Below are 27,975 nucleotides of genomic sequence, written 5' to 3'. Positions count from 1 at the left end.
TGCAATCTGCACACCAGGAGAGCATCCCTGGGCAGGGGCTCGGGGCTGTCCTTTCACAAGAATCCTGGAATGGTTTGGGTTGGAAGGGACCTTAAAGCTCATCCCATTCCACCTCCTGCCGTGGGCAGAGCACCTTCCACTATTCCAGGGTGCTCCAAGCCTGCCCTTGGACATTTCTTCCTGAGTTTGGTGCCTGTTTTGCACTTTGAGCGATCCCAAATTGGATCCAACCCTGCCCACCACGAGGTTTGTGTTTCCACGCTCAAGCAGGAGCTGGTTTTTAGTCTGGCTCTTAGGCTGGACCTGGATTTTCAAATCCCAGTTTTCAGCCTGGAACCCTCATCCACCCCAGCCTGAACCCTTCCCATCCCACACAGCTCCATCCCAAACCTGCGTGACAGCGTGGAATCCCCAAACCTTCCCCCTTCAACTGGAAGCAAAACCAGTGAAGATAAAACCAGTAAATCCCTGTGCTTCCCAGGCCAGCTGGGGTTTTTCCACAGCAGTTCCATGCAGATCCCTGCCAGGTTTCCCAGAGGGAAGAGGATAAGCTGCTGAGCCCGGAGGCCAGGGGAGCATCCCAGCAATCCCAGCAGCAGCACTGGATTCGGGAGGTGCCAAAGGAGCACTCCCATGGGAAGAGCAGACACCCCTGTGGCACACCCACTCATTCCCAAAGTCAAACCCAACACTCTGCTCAGCTGCCTCGGATCCAGCATTTCACATTCACCTGCTTTTAATCCCAAAAAGTCTAAAACAGAGCACTGGGATTAGCAACACGTTCTAGACCAGCTCTCACCAGGCCTGCCTTAACCTTAGAGCCTTTAAAAGCCAAAGAAGGATCATTTTCTCTTACCAAACCACAGGCAATTTAGTGTTCCCTTCCAGAAAAACCCCAAATTCCATGCTGGGAAGCAGACAGGAATTCAGCCTTGCAGGAGTTTTACGGAAAAACAGAACAAGATCTGATTTGTCTCCTCAAGCAGAGAGACAAAACCTCTGCAGGCACAAACAACCTCTCGGGAAGGAAATAGGGGAACATCCCGAGTTTATTTGCAGTTTTTGGGGGGTCACACCAGCAGCCCCCCGGTGCTGACACATTGACAGAATTCCCACCGCGCTCCCAGCGTGGATTTCCAGCCCGCAGTGACTCGGCACTGAGCTGCAAGCCCAGTCACAGCCCGGCGTGGAAGCCAAGCTTTGGTTTCTCGCAATCCCGGGGAGGAGGAGGAGGAGGCAGCAGCCCCGGGGAGGATCAGTCACCTCCACGCTGTTGCAAGGTGCCCCTGGGTATTTATTTAACCCCGTGGAGAGGGAGAGGGAGAGGCAGCGCCCTCTGAACCCTCTGGATCTCCTGAGTCAGCCTGTGCTCACGCCTGGCAAAAATGTCCTGGTGCAGCAATTGAGCAAACACTGCCGAGACAGCAGAGACTGCCAGAGCAGGCTCGGCCTCGTGTCTCCAACAGCCCCGAGCTGGGATCACTGCGATTCCTGCTGCAATTCTGCTGCGATTCCTGCTGCAATTCTGCTGTGATTCCTGCTGCAATTCCTGCTGCAATTCCTACTGTAATTCCTGCTGTGATTCCTCCTGTAATTCCTGCTGTAATTCCTACTGTAACTCCTGCTGTGATTCCTGCTGTGATTCCTGCTGCAATTCCTGCTGTGATTCCTACTGTAACTCCTGCTGTGATTCCTGCTGTAACTCCTGCTGTGATTCCTACTGTAATTCCTACTGTAATTCCTACTGTAATTCCTGCTGCAATTCCTGCTGCAATTCTGCTGTGATTCCTGCTGCAATTCCTACTGTAATTCCTGCTGTGATTCCTCCTGTAATTCCTGCTGTAATTCCTACTGTAACTCCTGCTGTGATTCCTGCTGTAATTCCTGCTGTGATTCCTGCTGTAATTCCTGCTGTGATTCCTGCTGCAATTCCTGCTGATTCCTGCTGTGATTCCTGCTGCGATTCCTACTGTGATTCCTGCTGTAATTCCTGCTGTGATTCCTGCTGTAATTCCTGCCACAATTCCTGCTGTGATTCCTGCTGCAATTCCTGACACAATTCCTGCTGTAACTCCTGCTGTGATTCCTGCTGTAATTCCTGCTGTGATTCCTGCCACAACTCCTGCTGTGATTCCTGCTGCGATTCCTGCTGTAATTCCTGCCACAATTCTTGCTGTGATTCCCGTCACAATTCCTGCCACAATTCTTGCTGTGATTCCTGCCCCAATTCCTGCCCCAATCCCTGCCCCAATTCCTGCAGCTCCACGTCAGGAGAGGTTTTACTGGGAATCAGCTGTCCCTTGTCCCCAGGGCGAGCTCACCCTTTGGGAAAGGCCCAGCACGAGGGAGGGGCTGCTCCTGCCAAAGCCGCTGTTCCCCTGGGCAGGATCCCCCCGGCTGCCTCCACCTGTGTTTATTCCCATCTCCAGTGATTTAACAGCTCCCTAAAGCAGCCCCTGGAGAGCTCAGCGCTCCCAGAAAGGGCTGAGCAGCTCCTGCTGCTGGCTGGGGGAGCCCTGAGGAGGAGGAAGGAACAGGGAGAGCGGGGCTGTGTCCCAGCCCTGCTGAGCTCCGCACTTTCCGCTCCCGGATCGTCCCAAAATGGAGAATCCCAAAATGAGTGGTGTTCCAGGAAACGGCTGCTGTGTCATTTGGTGAGGTTACAGCTACCAAACCTCAGCCATCCTGTAAAGAGCACCCTGTGGGCACAGCCAGAGGATCCCAGAACCTTTTGGGATGGAAGGGACCTCACAGCTCATCCCATTCCAGCCCCTGCCGTGGGCAGGGACACCTCCCACTGTCCCAGGCTGCTCCAAGCCCTGTCCAGCCTTGGACATTTCCAGGGATGGGGAATCCACAGCATTTCTGGATGCAGGCAGACGGAGGAAGTGCAAAAAGCGTGGGAAGAGCCAGGGCTTTGCTGCTCCCAATATTTGCTGCAGGGACAGCAGCTTTTTACTGGAACCTTCCCCCTGAAATTCCCAGCACAGGAAGGGAATTTCAGCCCAGCTCTTTGCACTCCCCTCCCGTGCTGCCTCCCCATTTTCAACCCATCAGTTACTGAACCTCGCTCCCTCCACGCCAGGGAAGCATTTTTATCCCTCATTCCAGTAATTCCAGCCTTGAACACCAAACTCCCTGAATATTTCACATCAGGAACCCAAACCCACCTCTGGACTGTGGACAAGCACAAAGGAGTGCCCGAGTTTCAGAGCAGATGCTTTGGGGAAAGGTTAAAACCAGGCTGGGAGCTCGGGGATGCGGAGAGGCTCGGATGGCACGCGGTGCTCAGCACGGATTAAAGCGCCCTGGGAACGCTGCCTGCTCAATCCCAAATATTACACACCTCATCCTGGGGGACTGAATCCTCAAGGCAAAGGCTGGGCTGCCTTGGAAGGAGCTCTTGCCGATAGATGTCAGCACAGCCTGCCCGAAATTCCCAGGAGGACCTTTCCTTCCCAGCTGACAGCGCAGCCATGGGACTGGGGGGTTTTATCCCACACCAGACAGGGAGGAAGGTGCTGTCAGACCAGGAAAATGGGATAATTGGGTGTGAAACCAGCAGGGAATTTGTGTCCAGGGAAAGCATCACCCCCGGGTGCCTCCCAGGCCTGGGGAAGGAGGGATGGGCTCGCTCTGGGGTGCAACACATTCATGAGATGTGAGACACCACCAGTGTCAACAACCCCGTGTGTGGCTCTGGGAGCCTTTTTCCTGAAAAGGAAATAAATTGGAGATGATTTGTCCGAGCCACAGCTCGCAAATTCCTCGGCTCCAACCAAACTCAGATGAGCGAGACGCTAAATTCTCCGCAGGGCTGGGAAATCAAACTTGTCAGGAAAAAATAAAAAATAAAATCCTGATAGATAAAAAAAGAAACAAAACCCTCTTGGAAAATCCAGCCTACCTTCTGCCTAGGTTAAAGGGATGACAGACCTGCACTTTGGAATCATTAAATGCAAATTGCTTTTCAAGTGCGGGTGTTCCAAGGTGGAGGAGGAGGGAGTAGCTACTACTACTGTTACTACCACTACTACCTGCTAGTACTACTGGGAGGGATTCCTGTCCAAGGGCAGGCTGGGCAGGTTTGAAGCAGGCTGGGATGGTGGAAGGTGTCCCCCAGGTGTGTACTGAGGGCAGAGGAACCGAGAGAGGAACCAGCTCCCCACTGCAGCAGCCGCTGCCCTCCTGCCCTTCCTCTCCAGCCCATCAGCTTCTCCCTCCTTCCCTTCCCTTCCCTCGGGGCTCTTGCCACCTCAGGCTGAGCTGTTGGGGCAGGGCAGGAGGCACTCTCAGGGTGAGGGATCATTTCCTGGGGAGGGATACAGCCCAGCTCTGCTCTGAGGAGCCCCTTTCCCACTGCAGGGAATGTTTGCCCCCCGTGTTTTCCCCCACGAGCTTCCTGCGGTGCACAGAGAGCAGGGAATGGCAGAGGGGGAGAGCTGTGCCCTGCTGGGGTAAAACCCTGCCAGCCCCTGCTCCTGGGCACATTCCCCCCTCCCTGGGATGTATCCAGGGCTTCTTCAAAGCCATTCCTGGGAGGCAGCAGGCTCCCGAGGCCAGGCACACCTTGCTGGGATTGCTGAGCTGACTCTGCCCCCTCCCTGCAGCAGGAAGGAGCCCGCAGTGACTCTGGGACCTCTGGGACAGCTGGAAAAGCTGTGGGAGCACAGCAGGGATGAGGAGCTGGCGGCTGCAGGGAGGGGAGGATGGAGCCAGGTAGGGATGTGGGGCTCAGGAACAGGAGGCACAGGAATGTTTTCCCGTGGAGGTTTCCCATTCCACTGAGCAGGAAAGCCCTTCACCCTCTGTTGGCAGGGAGCAGAGTGCCCTGCTCCCAGACCTTCTGGCTTTTCCTGCCTGCTTTGGTGAAGGATAAATCCCACAGTTCACACTCCGTGGGTTTGGTACCTGTGTGTCCCTGGGACTGATCCATGGCCGTCCCAAGGGTGGGTGCCAGTGGAATGTGGTTTGGATCCAGACAATAAAAATCTTCCTGAGGTTAAACACAGCCAGAAAGGCCATGAGCTGGAGGAGGACAGAGCCTGGCAAGTCAAAGGGAACGGAAGTTTGTGTGCTGTAAACCTAAACCCATGGATTAATCTCTTGGAAACCCGCAGCGCCTTCCCAACCAGGCGGCACATGATGCAGGAAAAAAAAACAACAAAAAAACCCAAACCTTCACTTGATTTGGGTTGATTTTTCATCTCTTGCCCTTGAGATATTTCATATTGAACACCACAAATTCCATTAGAGACGTTCTGCACAACCAGCCAGGCAAAGAGAGGAACAAATGAAGATGGATCCAGGGGCTGGGAACAGCCCTGCTCCCACCTCAGAGCTGCCAGTCCACCCTCTGCAAGGGCAGCAATGAAATCCAAACTCTACATCCAGGGACACTGGTGGAGAGTTTGTCTGTCAAAGGCTTGGTAGGAGCCTCCTTGTAAAACTGGGAGCCCAAAAAAGAGGAGGAAAAAAAATCCATATATTTAAAGTGGAGAAAGCAATTTCAAACCACCTTTCAAAGCCTGCAAAGTCCTGAGGGGCAGAAATGAGGGATGGGATAAGGAAGAAATGTGTGTAAGGAAGAATTCAGGTGTGTGATCAGGAAGGAATCAGGTGCAGGATAAGGGAACTACAGGCAGGAGGCTCACAGGATTAAAGCTTCCAAAGGGGGCAAAAGTCACTCTGACCTTGAGGACTCCAAGAGGAGTCCTTTCCCTTTGGAAAGGCTCTTGGAGGGAAAGCCATGGATTTTTGGAGGATAACATGGAATGTTTCAGCTCTGCAGAGGCAGGAACGAGCCCTGCTGCCACCAAACCCAAAGGACAACAAGGGAAAACCCACCCAGAGCAGGAGAAGAGCTGGAAAAAGCTTTCCTCTCTTCCAGGCTCACCAAAACCGCTCACAGCACGACACATTTCCACCCACCCCATTAACCTGCTCCACTTTGGAGGCTCAGGCACTCAGTCATAACCAGAGAGGTCATTCCATGCTGGGAATGAGCTCTTGGATCCTCCTGGCTCCTGGGACACCAAGGTGATCCCGAGTTTTTAATGAAGCTGAGCTTTTCCTTCCATCAGACGTGGTGTGGGGCACCACAGCGAGGTCAGAGGCACAGGGGACACCGAGGGAGCTTTGGGCAGGATTTTGGGGGGTTTTAATGCCCAAAGCAAGGCTGTGCCTGGGAGCTCCACTGTGAAACTCCACTGACTGGAAAATTGTTTTGGAAACTCGCTGCTGTGCTCTAGAAGGGGGAGATGAAAAACAAGGCTGGGCTTTTTAGCTCGGGGCAAGGTTTTTGCACAGCTTTGTCAAGGCCAAACCTCTCTGCTCCACCAGGACCACATCTGACACCAGGAGTCTCTCCCGAGTCTCTCCTGCCTCCTCCGGGCTGCTGCTTTTGTTGACACAACACCATCAAAGGCACCTTTCCCTCAATCCCAAAGGGAAACCTGATCCTCCCACTCCCTGAAGAGCTGAGGAGCACGAGGAGCTTTTCCTGTGTCCTGCTGGGGCCACCCAGGAGCTTTCAGCAGTGCCAGGCTGGAGCAGCACGGAGGATCAGAGAGGATCAGGGCATCACACAGAGGAGCTCTGCCTCCAAACCTGATCTCGAAATCCTGAGCAAGATGAGGAGTTTTTCCCTGTCCCCAGTGTGAGTGTGGGGACAGGAAACACCAGGAGAAGTCCTGGGGAGGTGCCCCTGCAGGGCAGCAGCACCAGGAGCCTCCTCCCAGGAAGGGGAAAAGCGGAGCCTCGGGGCTCCTGAACTCCTCTTGGATCCCAGAGGAATATCCCAGCCTGGCAGTGGGAAAACAACAGGGACAGGGAGAGTCCTTCCAGCCCTCCTGACTGCCCTGGCAGCTGGAGCAAGGTGGGAGCAGCAGGGGGAGGATACAGCAGGCCCAGGAGGAGGAGGAGGAGGATGTGCAGATCCTACAGGAATGCAGCTGGAATGCCTCTCCCTGCAAAGCCCTGGTGGTTCCAGCACCAATCCTGACTTTATAAACACAACAGGCTCACTTTTAAAGAGAAAAGCTTTTCACCTCTGTGCCATGAGCCCCTGGGATAGCAAAGCTCCTGGCCTTTTTGTCCCTAATTCAAAAAGGCATTTTCTGGTGTGGTTCTGGCCGAGACCAAGCCTGAAGAGAAACAGCCCAGGGAGGGCAGCAGGAGATCCTGCCTGTGACTTATCCCTGCAGGATGCCGTGGACAGGAGGCTCCAAAGCGCCTGGAGCTTCTCTGGGAGCTCCCCTTGCACAGGGATTGGGGAGGGAGCTCACCAGGAGGGCTCCACATGGAAACAGGACAAACCTTCCCTGCCAGCAGATCCAGGGATGAACCCCTGCTCAGCCGAGTCCAGGCATCAAAAAAGGCCTCACCACAACCCCCTGCAGCTCCTGTGATGGAAATCATGGAATTCTGCTGTCCCAGGGTGCTCCAAGCCCTGTCCAGCCCAGTCTGTGCCAGGCCCTCATCCCCCTCACAGGGAACAATTCCTTCCCAATATCCCATCTGACCCTGCCCTCTGGCATTCCAGGCCCTTGTCCAAAGTCCATCCCCAGTGTTCCTGGAGCCCCTCCAGGTACTCAGAGTCCTGGGACTCTGTTTCAAATGGGCTTTGGTTTCTTTCCTGACTGTTCAGCCCATTTTTGGGGAGCACCAGGGACTCTCGCCACTGGAACCAGCGTGCTCCAGCCGGACTCACGGGAGTGGGGCCTCACCCTGGCCTCCAGCTGGATAAACACATTCCAGCACAAACCACCCCCAGCCCCTCAGCAGGATCCCCTGAGCTCAGATGGGCTCCAATGCCAAGGACTGCCCAGGTGAAGCGTGCAGGTGAGGCCAAGGAAAGCATCCCCAGCACGCAGAGAAGGCTCTGCCTGCCAGGGAGCAGCGGGACAGCACCGCAGCGTCCCACACGTGGGGCTGGGAACCATCCTGCTCCTGCTCCTGCTCCAGCACATCCTGCGTGGGATGGGAAGGGCTGGGAGCAGCTCCAATGGCCAGGAGAGCTCCAGGGAGAGGAGGCACCTTCTGAAAATAGAGATCCTGCTGCCCTCCTCTCCAGAGCTTCACCAGAAGCTCTCCAGAAGAGCCAGGCACCGCCGACTCTCCTGTGCTGCTCCAGCCCCATCAGCCACACGTCAAAGCCATTGTTTCACATCTAAGCAAAAAAATACTTTGAAACCTCAAAAATTAGGGTTTTTTCAAGTAATTATCTCCCTCCTCCGTCTCTGAGACTAAAGAAACGCAGGCCAATTATTTCTTTGAAGGCTAAATATTTACTCCCAGATGAAGCAGCTCGGGCTGGAGGGGAATTATCCAGCTCTGATGTCATCTCATGCCTGGGAGCCAGAAAACCCGGATGAAAACAGGTAGGAACAAACAGCAGCAACAACAACAACAAAAGGGCGTTTTCTCCTGGAAAAGCCTCTCAGAAAGGGATGAAGTTGTGCCCAAGACATTGTGCTCCCACTCTCTGCCCAGGGCTCGTTAGAGAAGATGCTTAACGAGGGTGAATGTGGAGTGTGAGGGAACCCTTCTGAGCAAGACCTGGCCTTGGGAAAGGGCCAGGGTCTTATTCCAGAGCTGTGGAGTGAGTGGGGCAGGTGTGGGAACTCCTCCACACAATCAGCCTGCACACACAACCAGTGGTGATCAATCAACGTCAACTCTTGGTTGTTTTGGTTTTTTTAAAGCCTTATTTACACCACAGCATTTCAAAGCTCCCGGCTGCTGCCCCCTCCAGTCACTCCCCTTTCCCAGGCAGCGCTCTGGGTCCGGGGCACCCAGAGGAAGAGTGAATCCCACCAGGGGTGACTCATCCCTTTGGAAAAGCAGGAACGGGAGCTCTCCCTGCTCCCAGCCTCCAGTTCCAGCTGCGATCCCATCTCGCCATGACAACATGCAGGAACATCTCCCCGGGGATCTTCCCGTGGGACCTCACCCCACCGCGCATTCCCACAGCAATTCCCGTTCCTGGGGAGCCACTGGGATGTGGCTCCGTGGGAGCCTGGGGCCGGAGCGGGGCAGCTCTCAGCCCCATTCTCCCTGCCCAGGATCCTGTTCATCCTCCTCTCTCCAGCCCTGAGCACGGGGAGAGCTCCAGCAGGGGAGGATGGATGAGCTGGAGGGGTGGGGTTTGTGTTCCCCCCTGTTTAAATCCACAACTCCTTAACTCTCCCCTGTGGGAGTCTCACAAATCACAAGGATTTCTGTGTGACACAAAAATCAGAACAGGAACACCACACTTCCCAAGTGTGGGTGGGGACCCAAGCACCAAGAGTGAGCTGTTCACAGCTGGGAACAGCTGGGAACACCTGGGACCTGTCCCCAGCCCCTCTCCAGCTCTCCTGGAGCCCCTTCAGGCACTGGAAGGAGCTCTGAGGTCACCCTGGATCCTTCTCCTCTCCAGGTGAACACCCCCAGCTTTCCCATCTCCCTCTATATCCATCCCCACCTCTATTTCCTCGTTCCCTGAATTCTGGAGGGCTTCAAGAGCCAGACAAGGAAATAATTTGAACAATACCTGAGCAGTCCACAATACTTAGAGCACAGGACAGGGAATTCTGTGCCCAGCAAGGAATGCTGGTGGATGCTGAGCTCCTTTTCTCCTTCCCCCTGCCAAAACAGCTGCTTTAACACTGATTTCTCCCCCCTGCCCCAAGAGCTTCCCCCAATTTTTCTGCTTTCCTCAGAGTTACTTTAGCGGAACTCAGAAATTAAAAGGAAAAAAACCAAACTGTTGTGGGTGACACTTCCAGCACCAGAAACAGTGTGGGAAATAATCTGTTGTGTTTTCCTGCCTGGCTGAGGGTGCCTGGACAGCAGGAACAAACCTGCTTTCCCACGCTCTCCCACCTGCATGGGCTTGTCTGCTCCACTCCCCAAAATACCTGGAGTGGGAGCCACTGGAATGAGCAAAGAAAATCTCAGCTTTGGGACAATGACTCTCGCCATGGAATCACGGAATGAGACCTAAAACACACCCAGTGCCACCCCTGCCATGGGCAGGACACCTTCCACTACCCCAGCTCGCTCCAGCCTGGCCTTGGGCACTGCCAGGGATCCAGGAGCAACCCCAGCTGCTCTGGGCACCTGTGCCAGGGCTGCCCACCCTGCCAGGAATAATTCCTGCCCCAAATCCCATCCATCCCTGGCCACTGGGAGCCATTCCCTGGGTCCTGGCCCTCCATCCCTCTCCAGCTCTCCTGGAGCCCCTTCAGGCACTGGAAGGGGCTCTGAGCTCTCCCTGGAGCCTTCTCCTTTCCAGGCTGAACAATCATCACATCTTTCTCAGCCTTCTCCAGGCTGAACAATCCCAACTCAGCCTTTCCCAGACTGAACAATCCCAATTCTCTCAGCCTTTCCCAGGCTGAACAATCCTGATTATCTCAGCCTTATCAACACAACAGGGACCAGCAGCTCCTGAGGAGACCCCTGAGAGCAGCACTGAGAACACAGATTCTGCCACAAAGCCCACATTTCTCTGGGACACAGCTCAAATCCAGTGGGACACAGCCCAAATCCAGTGGGACACAGCTCAATCCCAGTGGGACACAGCCCAATCCCAGGGGGACAGAGCTCAATCCCAGGGGGACACAGCTCAATCCCAGGAGGACACAGCTCAATCCCAGTGGGACACAGCCCAAATCCAGTGGGACACAGCTCAATCCCAGGGGGACACAGCCCAAATCCAGTGGGACACAGCTCAATCCCAGTGGGACACAGCTCAATCCCAGTGGGACACAGCTCAATCCCAGTGGGACACAGCCCAATCCCAGGGGGACACAGCCCAAATCCAGTGGGATAATGCTCAGCCACACATGGAAACACGGACCCTGAGCCATGGGAAGGAGGGATGAGGTGTGGGGGGAGCTGCCAGGGCTCACCTGAGGCCAGGGGCCGGATCCACTCCTTGCTGTTGAGGTCGAGTCTCCAGAGGTCGTTGAAGGCGGCGTTGCAGCTGCTCTGGGTGCAGCCCCCAAACACGTACATGGACTGGTTGGCATCGTAGTAACACGCACCTGCAGCAGAGCACAGCTCCTGTCACTGCCCAGTTATTGTCACTGTCACTGCTCACACGGTTATTGTCACTGTCCTGTGCCTCACACAGCTCCTGTCACTGTCCTGTGCTCACACTGTCACTGTCACTGTCCTGTGCCTCACACAGCTCCTGTCACTGCCCAGTTATTGTCACTGTCACTGCTCACACACGGCTATTGTCACTGTCCTGTGCCTCACAGTGCTCCTGTCACTGCCCAGTTATTGTCACTGTCCTGTGCTCACACTGTCACTGCACACACTGTCACTGTCCTGTGCTCACACTGTCACTGTCACTGTCCTGTGCTCACACAGCTCCTGTCACTGCCCAGTTATTGTCACTGTCACTGCTCACACAGGGTTATTGTCACTGTCCTGTGCCTCACAGTGCTCCTGTCACTGCTCACACGGTTATTGTCACTGCTCACAGAGTTATTGTCACTGTCCTGTGCCTCACACTGTCACTGTCCTGTGCTCACACTGTCACTGTCACTGTCACTGTCACTGTCCTGTGCTCACACTGTCACTGTCCTGTGCTCACACTGTCACTGTCACTGTCACTGTCACTGTCACTGTCCTGTGCTTACACTGTCACTGTCACTGTCACTGTCCCTGTCCTGTGCTCACACTGTCACTGTCCCTGTCCTGTGCTCACACTGTCACTGTCACTGTCCCTGTCCTGTGCCTCACACAGTCACTGTCCCTGTCCTGTGCTCACACTGTCACTGTCACTGTCCCTGTCCTGTGCCTCACACAGTCACTGTCCCTGTCCTGTGCTCACACTGTCACTGTCACTGTCCCTGTCCTGTGCCTCACACTGTCACTGTCACTGTCACTGTCACTGTCACTGTCCTGTGCTCACACTGTCCCTGTCCTGTGCTCACACTGTCACTGTCCCTGTCCCTGTCCTGTGCCTCACTCAGATCAGGCTCTTTTCTTTCCTCCCTGGAGAAAAGCAGCCAGGCTGCCCCAGAAGCACAGGGTATCCCTGAGCAGGGTGAAGCTCCAGCTTCACTTCCCAAGAGTATTATCCCCTCAGGCAGAGCTCCTCAAAGTGCAGAGAAAACTGCTTTAGAAGCCTGTAATTAATTAGCTTAGCTGTGATTAAGGCACTCAGCTCACTGACCTTCCCTGAGCCGCTTCACACAGCTCACAGACCCTGTGCACCCAGGGCTGGGGGTTTGTTCTCTTTTCAGGATTTCCTTTAAAAATTAATTTTTTTTTTCATTTAAATGAAATTAAAATTTCATTTTAATTTAAAAAGCTTCACTAAAACACAGGAGCAGCCATGGGCATTCCCTCTGCTCCCTGTGGGAAAGGATGAGGCAGCGAGATGGGGAACAGGGAGGGAACACCATGTTTGACAACCCCTCAAAGATACCCAGGGAAATCAAGAGATTCTGGCCCCAAAACAAAATCCATGGAGGTGTTTGTAGCATCCAGGTACCTCTGGCAAGAGAGAACTGAAAGGTGGAGCAGGGAGGGCTCTGCCTTGGAGAATTCCAGGTTTCCTGTAAAATTCCATCTGGAATAACCCCACAGCAAAATCACTGGGACTGTGCTTTCATATTTCGTTTTTAGAGTAATTTTAAGCTGCTGAAGATAAGGAAGGCAGAGTAGCTTGAGGGGAAAAAAAGGAAAAAGCAAGCCCAATGAAAACTGCATTTTATTCCAGCCTGGAGGGATTCCACAGTGGGATTGTTGGGGCTGCTCTGTGCCAGGAGCTGGACTTTGATGATCCTTGTGGATCCAGCTCAGGATATTCTGTGATATGTTTATATATAGTTTTATATCAGGTCTAGAATAAATCAGGGGGAAATTGTGCACGTCCTTGATGGTTTTAGGTTTATTTTTGTGTGGAAACAATGAATGGATTTAGCTGGGGTTTTTTTTCATGTCCCAGCAGAATTCAGTGACCCCCAGAGTTTCAGTGCTGCAGAAGTGGCTTATTTTTGGAAATGAATCAATAATTCTGATGTTTGAAGACATTGATGCTCAGAGAGAGCAGAGGCAGCTGGTTCTGACCAGCTCCTGACTCCCCTGTCCTGAGCAATGAATCACCACAGATTTTCACCTGGAGCAGCTGATAACCAAAGCAGAGATGACTGGGAAGGGAAAACCAAAATGGAAAGCACATTCCCTTCACCATAATCGAAGAACATTGCCTTCTGAAAGGTGGAGAACATGAAATAAATCAACCCATCCAGGTTCAAGGGTTGTATTTCCCACTGGAGAGATGGGAAGGAGCTGGCTGGGCTGTAAATCCCATTCCCACACGGTCCTTGGGTTGGAGGGTGACATCCCTTGGGTGCTTGCAGGGATCCAGGGGCAGCCACAGCTTCTCTGGACACTCTCACAGGGAGGAATTCCTTCCCAATATCCCATCTGACCTTGTCCTCTGGCACTGGGAGCCATTCCCTGTGTCCTGTGCCTCCATCCCTTGTTCCCAGTCCTTCTCCAGGCACTGGAAGGGGCTCTGAGCTCTCCCTGGAGCCTTTTCCTCTCCTCAGGTGAACGCCCCCAGCTTTCCCATCTCCCTCCATCTCCACCTGTTATTACCTCACTCCCTAAACTGCCACTGTCCTGCTCCTTGCAGTGCAGGGCCTGGGTGCAGCCCAAAATCCAGGGATATTGAGCAAGGCTGGGTGCTGGGAGGAGCTGCAGCTCTGCTCCAGGAGCAGCCCATCCTGTAAAACAAACATTCCAGCTCTCACCGCTCCCAAGGGCTTTGTCCAACCCACAAATTGCTCTAATTACTTAGCCCGGTGGTGCCACCAACCCCAGGCTCCCTGGAAACAAAAACAATAAATCAGTGCTTAAAATGAGTCAGTCCTCCAGCAGAGGATCGATAGCCCTGGCACAATGGTCGGCATTCCTTTGCTGCCTTTCCGTTTCTGCATTCCTCAGCCTCCTGACGTGCTTCTCCCACTGCGGGCAGTGATTTCACCCCGTGACTCATCGCCCTGCTCCGACCTCGCAGGTTCATACATAAAACAACTCGGTGACTCCTGCAAACATCACCCAGAAAAAAAAAAAACCCCAAATGTGGAGGATTTCTGCCTCTAAACACTCAGAATTATTGATATTTCCTGCCCTGAAGTTCTGCAGCTTCAGTGAAATGCTCTGGAGAAGTGACAGCTCGTCCAGTGTGTCCTCAGCTGTGTGATCCCTGCCAGGCTCCCACGGCAGCACCTTCCATTCATTATTCCTTATCAAGCACTTCTGCCCTTCCTCCCTTCAGGACTGACAGCAGACAGGTTGACCTCCAACTGCTTAAAATTCCCCTCCTTGTCGGTTTGTGCTCCCTGTGAGCACTTCTGGGACAGTTCTAATAATTCTTGGAAGGGAGAGCCAGCCCCAGACGGGGCTTTGATGGCAGCACTGGCTCATGCCTGGGCGATGACGTCTTCCCACAAAAACTGGCGCATCGCTCATCCCTCAAAAAGGGCTTTGTGAGTCCTCCCCCACTGCCCAAACCTCTTGTTCCCTCCACCTCAGCTCCCAGTCATCCCTTGGGATTTTAGGTGAGGGTTCAGAGATTCAGTTTAACTTTCCGGAATTGGTGATTTGTAGCTTGGCTCTGGAATCCTGCCCGCAGGCACGGAGCGCTGCTGCAGGGAAAGCAGAGGCTGCAGATCTGGGCAGCTGCTCACAAACCAATCCGTTTAAGTCAGCAAACAAGTTAATCCAGATTAGTTTTGTGCCCACAAAGTGCATTAATAACGCTGCCGTGGCCAGCGGGGCCGGGCAGAGCCAGGGCACTGTCACCGAGCGAGGCTAATGTGGATTACACGCTCCGAGGGCAGCGGATTTAGGGAGACAACTCACTCTGGAGCCAGGAAGCTTGTGGCAGGCAGCAGGATAAAGGAAAGAACACACATTGCTCTTTGGGGCAACTCTGAGCCTTTTCCAGGGAATTTCTAGCTGGCCTGAGCTCTAGGCAGTCGCAAAAACTGCTAAAATTGAAGGGAAATACATGCAAATGTGAAGTCATTAATAAGCACTTCACTAAGGCTGCTAAAAATGAGCTGTGAACTGCGGAGCCTTTTCATCCTTCGGGAGGGTGAGGATATCTGGCAGAGCTCAATGACTTCACCAGAGCTCCCCACAGCGTCTCCCGGACTTGTCTTGGCAGGAGGCAGCACAGCAGCGGCTGCCTCATAAATTATTGCTTGGGAAGATGAAAATGCGATGCCTGCTGCTCTTGGAGTGGCAGGGCTTGCACTGCCTTTATCTCCCCTTAGAAAAATGCAATTTGCTTCCTGGAAGAGCTGGCCCCCAGAGGGCTCTGACCCCGTGCTGGAGCCACAAGGTGGAATTTTTGTTGTGTTTTGTTTTTGTTGGAGCTGCGGCAGCTCAGTGCTACTGCACTCCAAAGAACAGGGTTTATTCCCATCTTTCCCTCAAAGGCTTCAGGTATCTTTTTCCCTTTCCCTTCTCTTCCAGAATCGCAGGAGATTCTCTTCCAGAATTCAGATTCTCTTCCAGAATTCAGATTCTCTTCCAGAATTCTCCTCCAGAATTCACACAAACACTGAGTGGTGCTGTTGACTGAACTGCTCCCTTTTGTTTGAACAGGGTGGGATTGAACAGGGTGGGATTGAACAGGGTGGGATTGAACACCATGGTGGGTTTGAACACCACGGTGGGATTGAACACCACGGTGGGATTGAACAGGGTGGGATTGAACAGGGTGGGATTGAACAGGGTGGGATTGAACACCATGGTGGGATTGAACAGGGTGGGATTGAAGAGGGTGGGATTGAACAGGGTGGGATTGAACAGGGTGGGATAGAACAGGGTGGGATTGAACAGGGTGGGATTGAACACCATGGTGGGATTGAACAGGGTGGGTTTGAACACTGTGGGTTGTTTGAACACCAGTGGTGATGAGAGGCAGCTCCCACAGGGATCCCAGGGGGAATTCCAGGGGGATTGCAGGGGATACTCACTGTGTGAGAAGCGCTGGGTGATGGGGGTGCCGGGGTAGGGGTACGTGCGGCTCTCCCACTGGATGTTCCCTTCCTGCACTGCCTTGATGAAGCCGTGGTAGCACTGATGGGCCACACCTGGGGACACAACACCACAAAACAAACTGTGTTTGCACAGCCACAGCAGCTCCAAACCCCTGTGACTGTGTTAGAAACACGCTGGGAATGTGGGGGATTAGACAGAATAAAGACAAGGGAACTCTGCAAATGTGGAAATCAGCAGTGTGTGCTGGCCCGGGTCACCACATCCCTGCCAGCTCCAGCTTGGGAAGCAGAGCCTTTGGGAAAGGAAGGAAGCACTGGGATGCTTTGGAGAGCTTGTGTGCAGCCCTGTGTGCTGCACCCTTGTTCCCTCATCACACCCCGAGGGGCAGCTTCCCTTCCCCCAAGGAACCTCAGTGCAATAATCAGTTTTTAAGAGTGTGAATGCAGCTACTGCCCTGGGATCTGAAAAAAGTCAGAGAGGAGAGACATCAGTGATAAAAGTCAGCAGGGATGCTTCAAGGCTGCCACTAATTCTGTCTGAGGGGTCAGAGGCTGCTCCCTGAGGAGACAAAAGGCTCTGGAGAAGGATTCTGCAGCTCAGCAGACGCTTGGTGGCACCTGCACTGAAGATGCCACAACCTGCCAAGAGCTTTTCCCCAAGCCCTGTGCCAGGAACACCCCCAGCAAGAAATCCCACTCCGGAATATAAAGCAGGAAGGGATTTTTAAAACAAAAAAATAAAAAAATAAAGCCTGGGGGCCTCAAGGAGCTGATGCCTGAGAGTCACACGGGAAAGGGAAGGTGAGATCCAGGACTGCACGGCAGATGTATCCTGGCAAACAGGAAAAATGAACCAGGAGAACACAGAGCAATTGTTTACCTCGAGTGACCTCTCTGGGCACAGCTCGCAGGTGGTGGCTCCAAACCCTTTTTTGGCTGGAATTGCCCCAGAAGGGCCCAGCTGCTGTGCACCACTGGTCCCCTGAGAGGTGACACAGCCCACAGCCACGCTGTGCCATCCCTCAGCTCCAGGGATGTTTCCCACAGCCCTTTGGGGTGAGTCCCAGATGTTTGTCCATCCCAGCTGCATCCTTTGCAGCCCACTCTGGGAAACAGCCACGCAGCCACTTGGGAAAGGCCCTTCCCCAGGGCTGGGGGCAGCTGCTGCCCCACAGTGATGCACTGGGCTGTGCTCCCTGCTGGGGTAACTGGGGGATTTTAACCCCCAGCCTGTGCAGCTCTGGGCAAAGTGGGAAATGCCTGGAATGTGAGCCATGCTTACAAATGAGGAGAAATCCATGAATGAGCCATCACAAACTGCCAAGGGTGTTCCTCACCTGACACCTGCTTTCCAGAAGGAACACGTTCCCCTCGTCCCATTCCCTAGAATTTAACAGCTCTCATCTGAAACTCCTTGGTTTTTAAATGAAGCTCGTGATTAAAGTGTGCACCCAACAGAATCATACCAGAAATCACCCAGTATATTAAAATAAAACAAAGCAGAAGGTTCTGCTGGTATCCTTGTCCAAATTTTCCCTCCTTATTTGCTGTATCATACTTCTCCAGCATGAAAACACCCCCAGGAGGCTCAGGGATGAATGCTGTGCAGAGGCAAAGGAAGGATCTGTGTCTCTGGGCCACTCTTCCAGGAAGCTGGAACATGCACATCTCCACTCAGACAGATTTTATATTCCACTTATCTCAAGCAGAGCTGGGGTTGTTTCCAGCTGAAAGCAGCAGCTTTGGGAATGTGAATTACTGAGTTAAAGCCACACCAGCCATGGGACACTGGCAGGGGTCTGGGGAGGAGGCTGCAATCCAAGGTCACCGGTGCAGCACTGGGAGCATCCAAAGGCAGCAAAGGAGCTGCTCTGTTGTGGGGCTTGGCCTTTGTTTCAGTTTGGGCTGGAAGTGACCTTAAAGCTCCTCCAGCCCCTGCCAAGGCCCTTCCACTACCCCAGCTCACTCAAAGCCCCATCCAGTCTGGCCTTGGACACTTCCAGGATGGGAATTTGTGGCCTCTGTGGGTTTCCTACCCTGAGAGAGGCTGAGGGGTTCAGTTCTGCACAGCTACAGGCCTGCTTTGAGCAAAGCCAGTGACCCTGTGGCTGTTAGGATTTCTCAGCAGTCAGATTTCAGAGTTTGGGGGGAAAACAAGAGGCAAAGGTAAAAGAGAGCTGGGCTCCAAATGCCACAATTAAAGAAACACACTGCCGTCACTTGTACCTTTGATCAGTCGATACCACTGTTTGCAGACAAGGGCGGCGGTTTTGTGCTCCTGGTAGGGAGAGAGGAAGGACAGGATGTATTCCAAAACCTCTTCTGGCAGCTCCAGCATCGATCTGGAGCTGGGCCTGGGCTCCTCCACCTCCAGCTCAGTGTGGGGCTCATCCTCCTGCTCCATCGTCCCTTCCACCACGGCGTCCTCTGGGTCCACGGCCATGAAGCCATCGTCATCGCTGTCCGAGGAGCTGGCCATGGCATCCCACGTCACAGCTGGGAAAAGGGACAGTGGGGAGGTCACAGGGAGGGTCACAAATGCACTGAGAGGTGTGTGTCACACCACAGGGCTCTGGCATGGCAATCAGAGCGCAGGATGTAGGTTCTGCAGTAGCTGAGGGTGGTTTAGGAACAGCTTTTTTCACTCCATCTCTCCTCACCCTGCCTCCAGTGGGAAGCAGAGAGCCAAAGGCAAAGCCCTGGAGCTGCTGCTCCCTCTCTGAGCATGAGGAGACATCACCCTGCCCTGCCCTGCCCAGCTGGGATGGGGACAGGATCCCTGTGGGATTTCACCTGAGCTGAGACAGGATCACCAGCACATTTACAGCCCCTCCATCCTGTGGAACCTGTTCTGCCAGCGAGGCTGTTTCACCCCAAACAGCTCCTTCTGGAGGAAAATTCCCTGCCTCATTTTCACCCTCCTTTTCCCTGTTATTTGTGGAATACCTGCACACAGCCCTGGCTGCCAGAAGGTGAGGAAAGCAAATCCCCCTGGGATTTACTGCTGATGGAAGGCTGGGATAGCAGAGGTTGTACCTCCAGCTATTCCCAACATCATCCCAAGTGTAAGGTGATACCTCGATGACAGAAAGGTATCGTGGAATAAATCCACCTTAACGAGGGGCTGTGTCCAATTTGGGCAGCTGGCACTGTGTGAGGTTAAATCTGTGCCTGCCACTGCAGGACAAACCCCTGGGCTCCCTCTCCTGGGAAGCAGCCAGCCTGTCCTGAGGCCAGCAGCAGCACTTCTCCTTCCCAAGGTGCCTGAGTGGAGAGCAAGGGAGGCAGCTGCTGCTGGATCAACAGCCCAAGCCACAGGAACAGCTCCTGGGGCTTTCTTGTCCAGAAATTCCCTTTTTATCCTTTCCCAGCACGAGGAAAGGACCCAAACCAGGGTGAGCTCGAACTGACCAGAATTACTGGAGGCAGATCCACACAGCTCATGGGATAAACCCAACCTGCAGCAAGCCAGGAAGCAAAGCAGCTCCTCAACAGGGAAGACAAGACACAGCTTTTCCCCAACATCCTCCAATATAAGGACAATATCATTAGTTTTTTCAAACACTAACTATCCCAGAAAATACAGCTGGAAGGAATTTAAGTTATTGATGTTTAACATGGGTTACTCAACAGGATAAATATCCCAATATAGAAATATCCTGATAAAGAAATACACTGATAAACAAACCCCATTAAACCACATCAGCTCGGGTCATTCACCTGATTTATAAATGTGATTTATTTATCAGGAATAACCTGAGCTGCCATTCCCAATCCAGGCTTTTCCCACGCAGTGGAGACACAGACACATGGACAGCTTTCCATGGCAACCAACAGAACTGGGAGATTAAAGCCAGGAAAACGACAGGCGACAGCATCAGCCCCCAGCGCTGTCAGGTTCCTTTGGAAAAGCCAATGTTTGGGAGGAAGCACGGCAGAAACTGGCACAGAGCTGGCACCCCAGCCCATGGCACCCCAGCCCATGGCACCCCAGCCCATGGCACCCCAGCCCATGGCATTTCCAGGGTCAGAAATCCCTGCTGGAGCTGGTGCTGTGACAGGGGAGGCTCCAAACTCTGCCTCACAACTCGCACCGCTCCCCAGGGACTGAGGGATGGCAAGTGGGGGAAAAAGGGAAAAGTGGAGCTGTGCTAAAAGAGAATGGAAGAATGGAGGGTTGGGGCTTTTTTCCAAAGGCATCCATGGCTGAGGAAGTGCCTGTGCTTCCATCCTAACACGGCTCGGGGTGCAGAAGGGCTCTGTCCCTCCCTCCCCTGGAGGTTTTGTGCCAGAGCAGGAGGGTTCTGCAGAGTGAAACCTCGGGAATTCTGGCACCACGGATGCTCCTTATCCCTGCAAAACAGGCAGTTCCAAGAGGGCTTCCAAGAAAGGCTTTTCCCCCTTCTTTCCCAACAGGAAATTGGTTTTCTTTCATACAAGTCACCCAGGAAAAGAAAGGATGCCTAAATTCCATCCACAGGGTTGAAAATTCCAACATTTCTCTGTCAGTACAATCTCCCTGTGATGGTTTTGCCTGTTAGAACAGCAGGGTTTAGGGACTTTGGGAAAAAATCCCAAATTATGTCATTTTTACTGCTGCCCATCGTCCTGGAACAGCTGAATTTTGGTTGATATTTGTGTAATAAAAAGGTACCAACATCCCAGGAATTCCTCCCAGCCCAGTGATCACTGACCCTCTGCTATTCCAGATTCCTGCTCGTTTCTTTCCAAGGTTTCAATTAAAAAATAAGCAGCAATGTGACATTACAAAGCAGGATTTGTTGCACAAACAGCAAAGCAACTTATGAATAAATCCTGCTGAATGTGTTTTCCCACAAAATAAATGCACTGGAAACCAGAAAGAAAACGTGGAGGGGGTTTATCCTGGATTTATTGGTGGAACACAAATCAGTGAGCTGGTGTTTGAGGGATGTTTTGGTGTGGGGTTCACAGGAAAAGGGGAAGCAGCAGAGTTTAATGACACTACACTTGAGGTGCATGTAGGGAAATAATAAAAATTATAATTATAATTATAAAACCTCATAAATGGCTCCAAAGCTTAATAAAAATCTTAATAGATCTTAATAAATACGCAGGAAATTTATAATGGAACCACAAGGAAAACATTTCAACTGCCCCAAAATCCAGCCTGGTTTTGTTCACATGCAGAACAAATCTGAAAACACAATTCCTGTGAGTTCTGTATTTCCCTTTTCACACCAAAAAAGACCCCTTCAGAATGCCATGAAAAAAAGCCAAAATCTCCATCCCCTCCACTTGTTAGGGATGTATTTGGAATTAGGAGAATTTCCATGTGTTTTGGACAATATTATTACCCTTAAAAGAGTTGGATTTGTTTCAGTCCTGCCCAAAGCTGCCTTGCTAAGCCCTGGCGGCACAAGAGGAGCTGCTGGGGTGCAATAATCGGCTGTTCCCCATTCCCGTGCTCCCGAAATCCCAGGAATTTAGGAAGTTGGGAGGATTTCGGGCTCACACACTCCCTCTGCCGGCCCTGGATCCCGATTATCCTCACCTCAGCTTTTCCCTGCTCCATCTGTGAGCTCCAAAACCTGGAATAACCCCATGGCAAGCAAATAAAAGGCTGGAAAATCGAGTTTTTTCCAAGGAAAAGGGCAGCTGCTCTTCCTGGTGTAACATCTGCTGTAGGAGGATGAACTTTAAACGATAAAAACATTTATCCAAACCTGATCAGGATGATTTATTGGTAAGAATTCCTGGTTGGGAATGCTGAGCAAACACTGGGAGATCCTGGGAATTGCTGTCAGCCTTTCCTTCATCAGGAGAGCACAGGAGCACATTAGGAGTTGGAAAACTGGGATGATTGTTTGGACAGCCTGTGAGTGTCACAGCATTCCCGGAGTTCTACAACACCTGGAACCTCCCAAAGTCACTGAAATGGGTTCATGCACACAAATGAAGGGAATTTCTAACAGAACTGTGAGGAGAACACAGCCACTGACCTAAATCCAGCTCGCTCCTGCTCATCTGAAACATCAGCCTGAAAACACAACTCTGTAAATTCTGGATTTCCATCCAGCCCAATGTCCATGTCCAGATCCAACTGCCTGGGCAGAATAACCAAATGAAAGATGTGGAAATGTCTTTGGAAAGGGTTTGACACCAAAACTAACACCATCCAAAGCACACTGGATGCCTCAATTCCTGATTTTCTGACAGGTAAAAAAGAGGGAGAAATGGGATGAAATGCACAGGGAATCCTGGCACAGGGAGGTGTGAGGGGTTGGGAACAGCACCCACAAACCACCAGGCAAACCCCAACTGAGCCAGAACAGGAAAACACAAGCCAGGGATTCCACTGGAAACAGATTTAGTGAGTCTGACCCACCCAAGGGGCTGGAGGGGAGGATTTGCTGCAGTTTCCACTCATTTGAGTGGAATAAATGAGAGCATTTGTTCTTGTTTTGTACAGGATTTATTCCTCAGCTCAGGGGAAAGGCAATGCAGGGAGAAGCAGAAGCACTGGATATTGGGGATGAGGAAAGCAGGAGCTCTCCTTCCATCCTTTGTGCTGTGCCTGAAGCCTGGCTCTTTAGGGAGCCTAAATATCAAACACTGAGAAAGAGATAACAAAAAAGAGCAGTCAAATCCATAATATGTGAATCAGCAAACAAAAATTCAGGGAAATTGTGCAAATTTCAAGTTCATCTCTACCATTCAATGACAAAATGAGCTCCCCAAGGTGCTCCTTTGTTACCATCCTGTCACCCCAACAAGGAGCATTAACCAGCACTGATCTGAGCAGGAGAACGGAGCAAATCCCTCATCATCACATCCAGGAACCCTGGGATCCCAGAGCATCCAGGAATTCTGTCCAGAGCAGCCACAGCATGCCCTGTGCCCCTCCTGAGACACAACTCTGCAGAAACCTGAGAGTTTGGGAGGTTTCAGGAATTCCCAGCAGCTGTTGGGACTGGGGAAGAAAACACCCGGCCCAACAGCAGCTCTGGGAAGAGCAGGATGGATCAAAGGCGGCTGCTTGGAGGAACTGAATGCAGAAATTCCACAATGGATGAGTGATGCTGCACCTGGGTCTCTCCTTCCAGGTGTTCTGGGCAGGTGGCAAAAGGCTCCAGCACCAGGGACAAGAAAAGGCAGCGATTCTCACGGCCAGCCCCTTCCCTGGAAGCTCAGCACAAGGATAACTGCACCCAGAAGGTTCACAAGCCTCTTTTAAAGCAGAAATAAATCACACTGCAGGCTCTCCAGAGTGACAAAACCCCAGCTGGAATGATTAACCCGTGTCCCAGATTCCCTGCGGTGAGAAGTCTGGGGAGGGACAGCTCTTCCTGCAGCCAGCCCAACTTCACACCCAGGTTCTGACATTTCTGAGCTGCTTTTTACCCAGAAAACCCCAAAGCACTCCTCAAACCAGAGATGATCTGCCCACTGAAACCTAACGGGAGTCCAAATCATGGGATGGTTTGGGTCAGAAAGGACCTTAAAACTCATCCCATTCCCTGCCATGGACAGGGACACCACCTAGATTTGCTCCAAGCCTCATCCACCCTGGCCTGGAAAGAAAAGCTCCAAATAAATAAAAGCAGCTCTGCCAACTTACCTGAAACCTCAAATTATGAAAAAACTTGCACAAGACAAAATGAGGCAGGGAAATACTTCCAAAGAATTCTGGAAGCCAGGGAGAGATGCAGTGCATTGGAATTGCCAGTTGCTGGTGCCTGAACTGCATCCATGCTTCCCTTGGGGGGAAAATGAGGATTCTCAGTCACAGATGTTGCAGTGGGAGTTCAGTAAGCAAATACAAATATTTAAAGATTGCCACAGAAATGGGGGAGAGAACACAGTCCAGAGAAGCTCCTGAAACAGCAAATTCCCAATGGGAAGAGCCCTGATTCCTGCAGGTTGCTCGACATGAGCCGTGATTTTCACGTGGATGTGTCACCCCTGCTCTGCTTTGATCCAGCAACACAGGCGAGTTCAAAAGGAATTCTGACCTGGATTTCCCAACTCCATCACAAGCTGTGCTGGCTGCTCCTGGCAGCACAGCCTGGATACTGCTGGGGACAGCCCAGAGAGACGCCAGCGGCACCGCTCGGGGTGGGAAATGCGCTCTGAAAGGAGAAACAGCCCTGGAGAAACAGCCCTGGAGAAACAGCTCTGGGGAAACAGCCCTGGAGAAACAGCCCTGGAGAAAAACCCCTGGAGAAACAGCCCTGGAGAAACAGCCCTGGAGAAACAGCTCTGGGGAAAAACCCCTGGGGAAACAGCCCTGGAGAAAAACCCCTGGAGAAAAACCCCTGGAGAAAAACCCCTGGAGAAAAACCCCTGGAGAAACAGCAGCACTTCCCAGAGGCCTCTTTCCAGCTTTTATCCGGACCTGGGCCAAACCTGGCTCCAGCTCCAACACCTTTCCTGAGCCCTCACAGCCATCTCCAGGTGATGCTGCCGTTCCCAAGTCAAAGCCCGAAGCTTACCCACCTCCAGCCTTAGGAAAATCCTGAATGGATGTTTTCCAACACAGCCTGCCCTGACGGAACACACAGGGAAAAATCACTTCCCTTGGAGGCGCAGCTCTGTTTACACAGAGAGTGGGAAGCCTTTTCCAGCAGCCCTCGCTCACATCCTGTGGAAGTGGCTGGGCTGGAAGCGAGCTGTGCCCAGAGCCAGCGCCTCCTGGAAGCCCTGGGAACAGAACTCCAGGGATCAGCAGCGTGCTGGGAATGCACAACCAGCCCATCCCCAGCTCTCACTCCAAACCTGCACTCCCGGCAGAGGTGCAGAGTGCTGCATGCCTTACGTTTCCTGGGATTAAGGATGGGATGAGCACCGCATCCCAGCTCTCCAGAAGGTGATGCAGAGGCTGAAATCCCCAAATCAAAGGTCACACGCATTCAGCAGTGGGAATAAACCAACCCCACCTTCATTCCAAGCCCAGGCAGGGCAGGAACACATGTCCTGTGGGTGAGCTTCCTTCAAGGGCTGCTCCTGCAGCTAAACGCAGCGAAAAACGGAGTCCCAGGCAATAAACTCGAAATAAAATTTAAAATCGTACACACTGCCTGTAAAAACCCGTGAGAGAAAATGATAAACTGTCCAGAGCCTTTCTGAATCTGAGAGCTTCACCTGCCACCCTGGAACAGCAATGCTGCCTGGGTGGAGTCACCTGCCAGGGAAAACTCCAGGGAGCACAGCAGGAAAAACACGCACAAACATCCCTGCTATGCCAAAACAACCATGGGATGTGGCTCTGCTGCCACCTGAGCACGGAGACACACAGATCCCAGAGAACAGGACAGAATCCAACGTGATGGAACAGCACTGTGTGAGAGACAGCCACCACACTGCCCTGGAAAAGTGTCCGGGCTGGATGGGGCTTGGAGAGACCTGGGACAGGGGAAAATCCACGGCAGGGATGGTCTGTAAAGCCCCTCCAACCCAAACCCCTCTGGGTTCTATGAAACAGCTGGAATTCTGCCCAAGGTTTTGCTCTCTTCTCTCCTGCTTGTGACACCAAGGAAATACCAAGCCCAGGGGGACATAACCCAAGGGGGAAATCCCGGTTTTCAGCCTTTCTCTGGCATCAGCATAAGGAAAAGGAAGGAGAGATGGTGGTGGGAATGAGGAAATCTCCCACTCTGGCCCTTGATCTCCAGAAGGGCGGAGAGCGGGGGCTCTGTCGCGATATAAAGCACTTTGTCAGGACAGCGCAGCATCGCCCCCGAGCCTCAGCTTCCCTGGGAGGCTCCGCTCCTGGGGAAAGGTCCTTCCCAGCCAGGGCACGGATTTAGGTCAGCAGCTCCTCCAAGAGAATTCACTGCAATCCCCGTCCCTCTCAGCCGAGGGAAGAGTTCCAGCTGCTGACCCGAGCCGGTTCCCAGCGATGATTAAAGCACAATCGGCATTCCCGGCCATCCCGGGCTTATCTCCCATCCCCGTTCCACACACGAGCACTCCCCTTTTGTTCCTGCACCGAGCGTTCCTCGGAGATCAGCCCATTAAACACCCCGGCTGCAAAACGCGAGTGGAAACCGCGAGTGGAGAATCCAAGAGGTTCGGGAGGATGAGCTAATCCTGCTGCCGAGCCCTGCAGCGCTGCTCAGCCCAGCCCCGCCGTGCCAACAACACATTCCTTCCTTCCTTGGGGAACGCCGTTCCCAAAGCCCCGAGCGCACACAATGGGGCAGCGACACCCCAAAACCCCCGAGCTGGGCACCCAGGACCCAAATCGAGGGACTGACACACACACAGACACACACACGGAGCCAGGGGAGATGCGGGTTCGCACAGAGAACAAGCGCAGACTGAGCCTCACCTTTGTTTTCACACGTAGCCAAGGCGAGCTGAGGTTTTGGGGGCACCCCCAGCCATGTCTGCCCCCCAAAGAGCCGTGCCTCCCTCCCTAAAATCCCTATTTCCCCAAAAAAAGCCATGTTTCCCCCCAAAAAAGCTGTTTTCTCCCCCTAAATACCTTATTTTCTCCCCAAAAAAGCCATTTCCACTCCCCACCGCCAACACTGCCAGCCTGTGTCCTGGCACTACCTCATGTAAGCACTGAATTTTGGGGAAACAGGGCTTTTCGGGGAAAAATGGGACTTTTTTCTTCTCTTTTTTGGGGGGGGAAAAGCCATTTCCCCAAAAAAGCCATTTCCACTCCCCACTGCCAGCCTGTGTCCTGGCACTACCCCATGCCAGCACTGAATTTTGGGGAAACAGGGCTTTTCGGGGAAAAATGGGACTTTTATTTTCTCTTTTTTTGGGGGGGCAGGAGGGGAGATTATGGCTTTTTTTTTTAAATTTTTTAAATATGTTTTTTAGGGGGCAAACGTGCCTTTTAGGGGGGGAAACATGGCAATTTTGGGGCTTTTAGGGAGGAAAACAGAGATCTTAGGAGAGAAGGATGGCTTTTTGGGGGAAACACGAGGTTTTCTGGGGAAACATGGCTTTTAGGGAGAACACATGGCTTTTCCGGGGAAACACGAGGTTTTTGGGGAAATGTCTTTTTTGCGGGGAAACATGGATTTTTTTTGGGGGGGGAAGAAACAGTGTTTTCGGGGGGGGGGAAGCTTGGCTCTTTGGAAAGGAAACACGGCTTTTTTAGGGGAAACAAAGCTTTCAGAGGGACAGGCTTTGCTTCCTCCTGAGGGAGCCCCCGGTGCCGCCTTCCCCTCGCACCCCGGAGCTGGGAAGGGGCTTCCCCCCGCCCAGAAAGGGCTACAACCCCTTTACACCCCTGTGCCCTCCGCAGCGACCCCCAAAGCGCTGGGAGGAGCTGGGCCAGGGGCTCCCCTCAGCCTCCACCCTCAAATGTGGCCCCCTCCACAGCAGGCCTGTCCCGCCCCGAGGGGCCCGTCCCGCCGCTCCGCTCCCCGGGGAAGGGCCCCGCCCGGGGAAGCCGCACGGCGGGGTCGCTCTCACCTGCCGCCGGGCCGAGCCGGGCCGGGCCGGGCCCTCAGGGCTGCGGGCGGCGGGGCCGCTGCGTCGCCCAGGTGACGGCTCCGACCGGCGCCGCCATCTTCCCTCCCCGCCCTCCCGCCGCTGCCCCGGCCGCGCCGGCCGCGCACTGCGCAGGCGCGGGGGCCGCTCCCGCCATCACGTGATGCTGGGATGGGCGGGGTTCTGCTGCCGCCATGATGGGAAGGTCAAGCCCTCGCGCCGTGGCCGCCATTTCTCGGTGCCGCCGCCGCCATGTTGGGGAGGTCGGCGCTGAGGGGAAGGTGCCAGGGCGGGTCCCGTTCCTTGTCCCGCTCCCTCCTGGTTTCCCTCCCTCATCCACAGCCCCCGGGGGCACGGCTGGGGCACGGGGACCCGCTCTGCCTGCAGGGGTGCCCCTCAGCACCTGCTGCAGCCCCGCCATGTCCCTGCGTGTCCCTCAGGGAGCTGGAGCCTGTGAGGGCTCAGCAGGAAGGTGGGGTGTGACCCGTTCCTGGAGGGCTGTGGTGCCTCTCTTCCC

General features: G+C 53.3%; 1 protein-coding gene across 3 annotated transcripts in view; it reads right to left on the bottom strand.

The window, feature by feature from the left end:
- Positions 1 to 27,582, bottom strand: part of FBXO42 (F-box protein 42) — a 38,116-nt gene extending 10,534 nt beyond the window's left edge. The window contains exons 1-6 of one of the 3 annotated variants that reach the window (XM_058855198.1): positions 24,020 to 24,039; positions 23,626 to 23,764; positions 18,394 to 18,521; positions 18,252 to 18,303; positions 16,002 to 16,118; positions 10,899 to 11,033 (exon numbers count right to left, since the gene is read on the bottom strand). In XM_058855198.1, coding sequence (XP_058711181.1) covers positions 10,899 to 11,033; positions 16,002 to 16,118; positions 18,252 to 18,303; positions 18,394 to 18,504 — 415 coding nt within the window. In that variant the 5' untranslated portion in view covers positions 18,505 to 18,521; positions 23,626 to 23,764; positions 24,020 to 24,039. Of the gene's footprint in view, positions 1 to 10,898; positions 11,034 to 16,001; positions 16,119 to 18,251; positions 18,522 to 23,625; positions 23,765 to 24,019; positions 24,040 to 27,440 lie in introns of those variants that run through there. The other 2 variants (XM_058855197.1, XM_058855196.1) reach the window with 2 other exon arrangements.
- Positions 27,583 to 27,975: the final 393 nt, after the last annotated feature.

This window comes from Poecile atricapillus, chromosome 22 (assembly GCF_030490865.1).
Source record: "Poecile atricapillus isolate bPoeAtr1 chromosome 22, bPoeAtr1.hap1, whole genome shotgun sequence".
NCBI lineage: Eukaryota > Metazoa > Chordata > Aves > Passeriformes > Paridae > Poecile > Poecile atricapillus.
The sequence above is the reverse complement of the archived record's forward strand: the minus strand, read 5'-3'. Positions and strand labels throughout refer to the sequence as shown.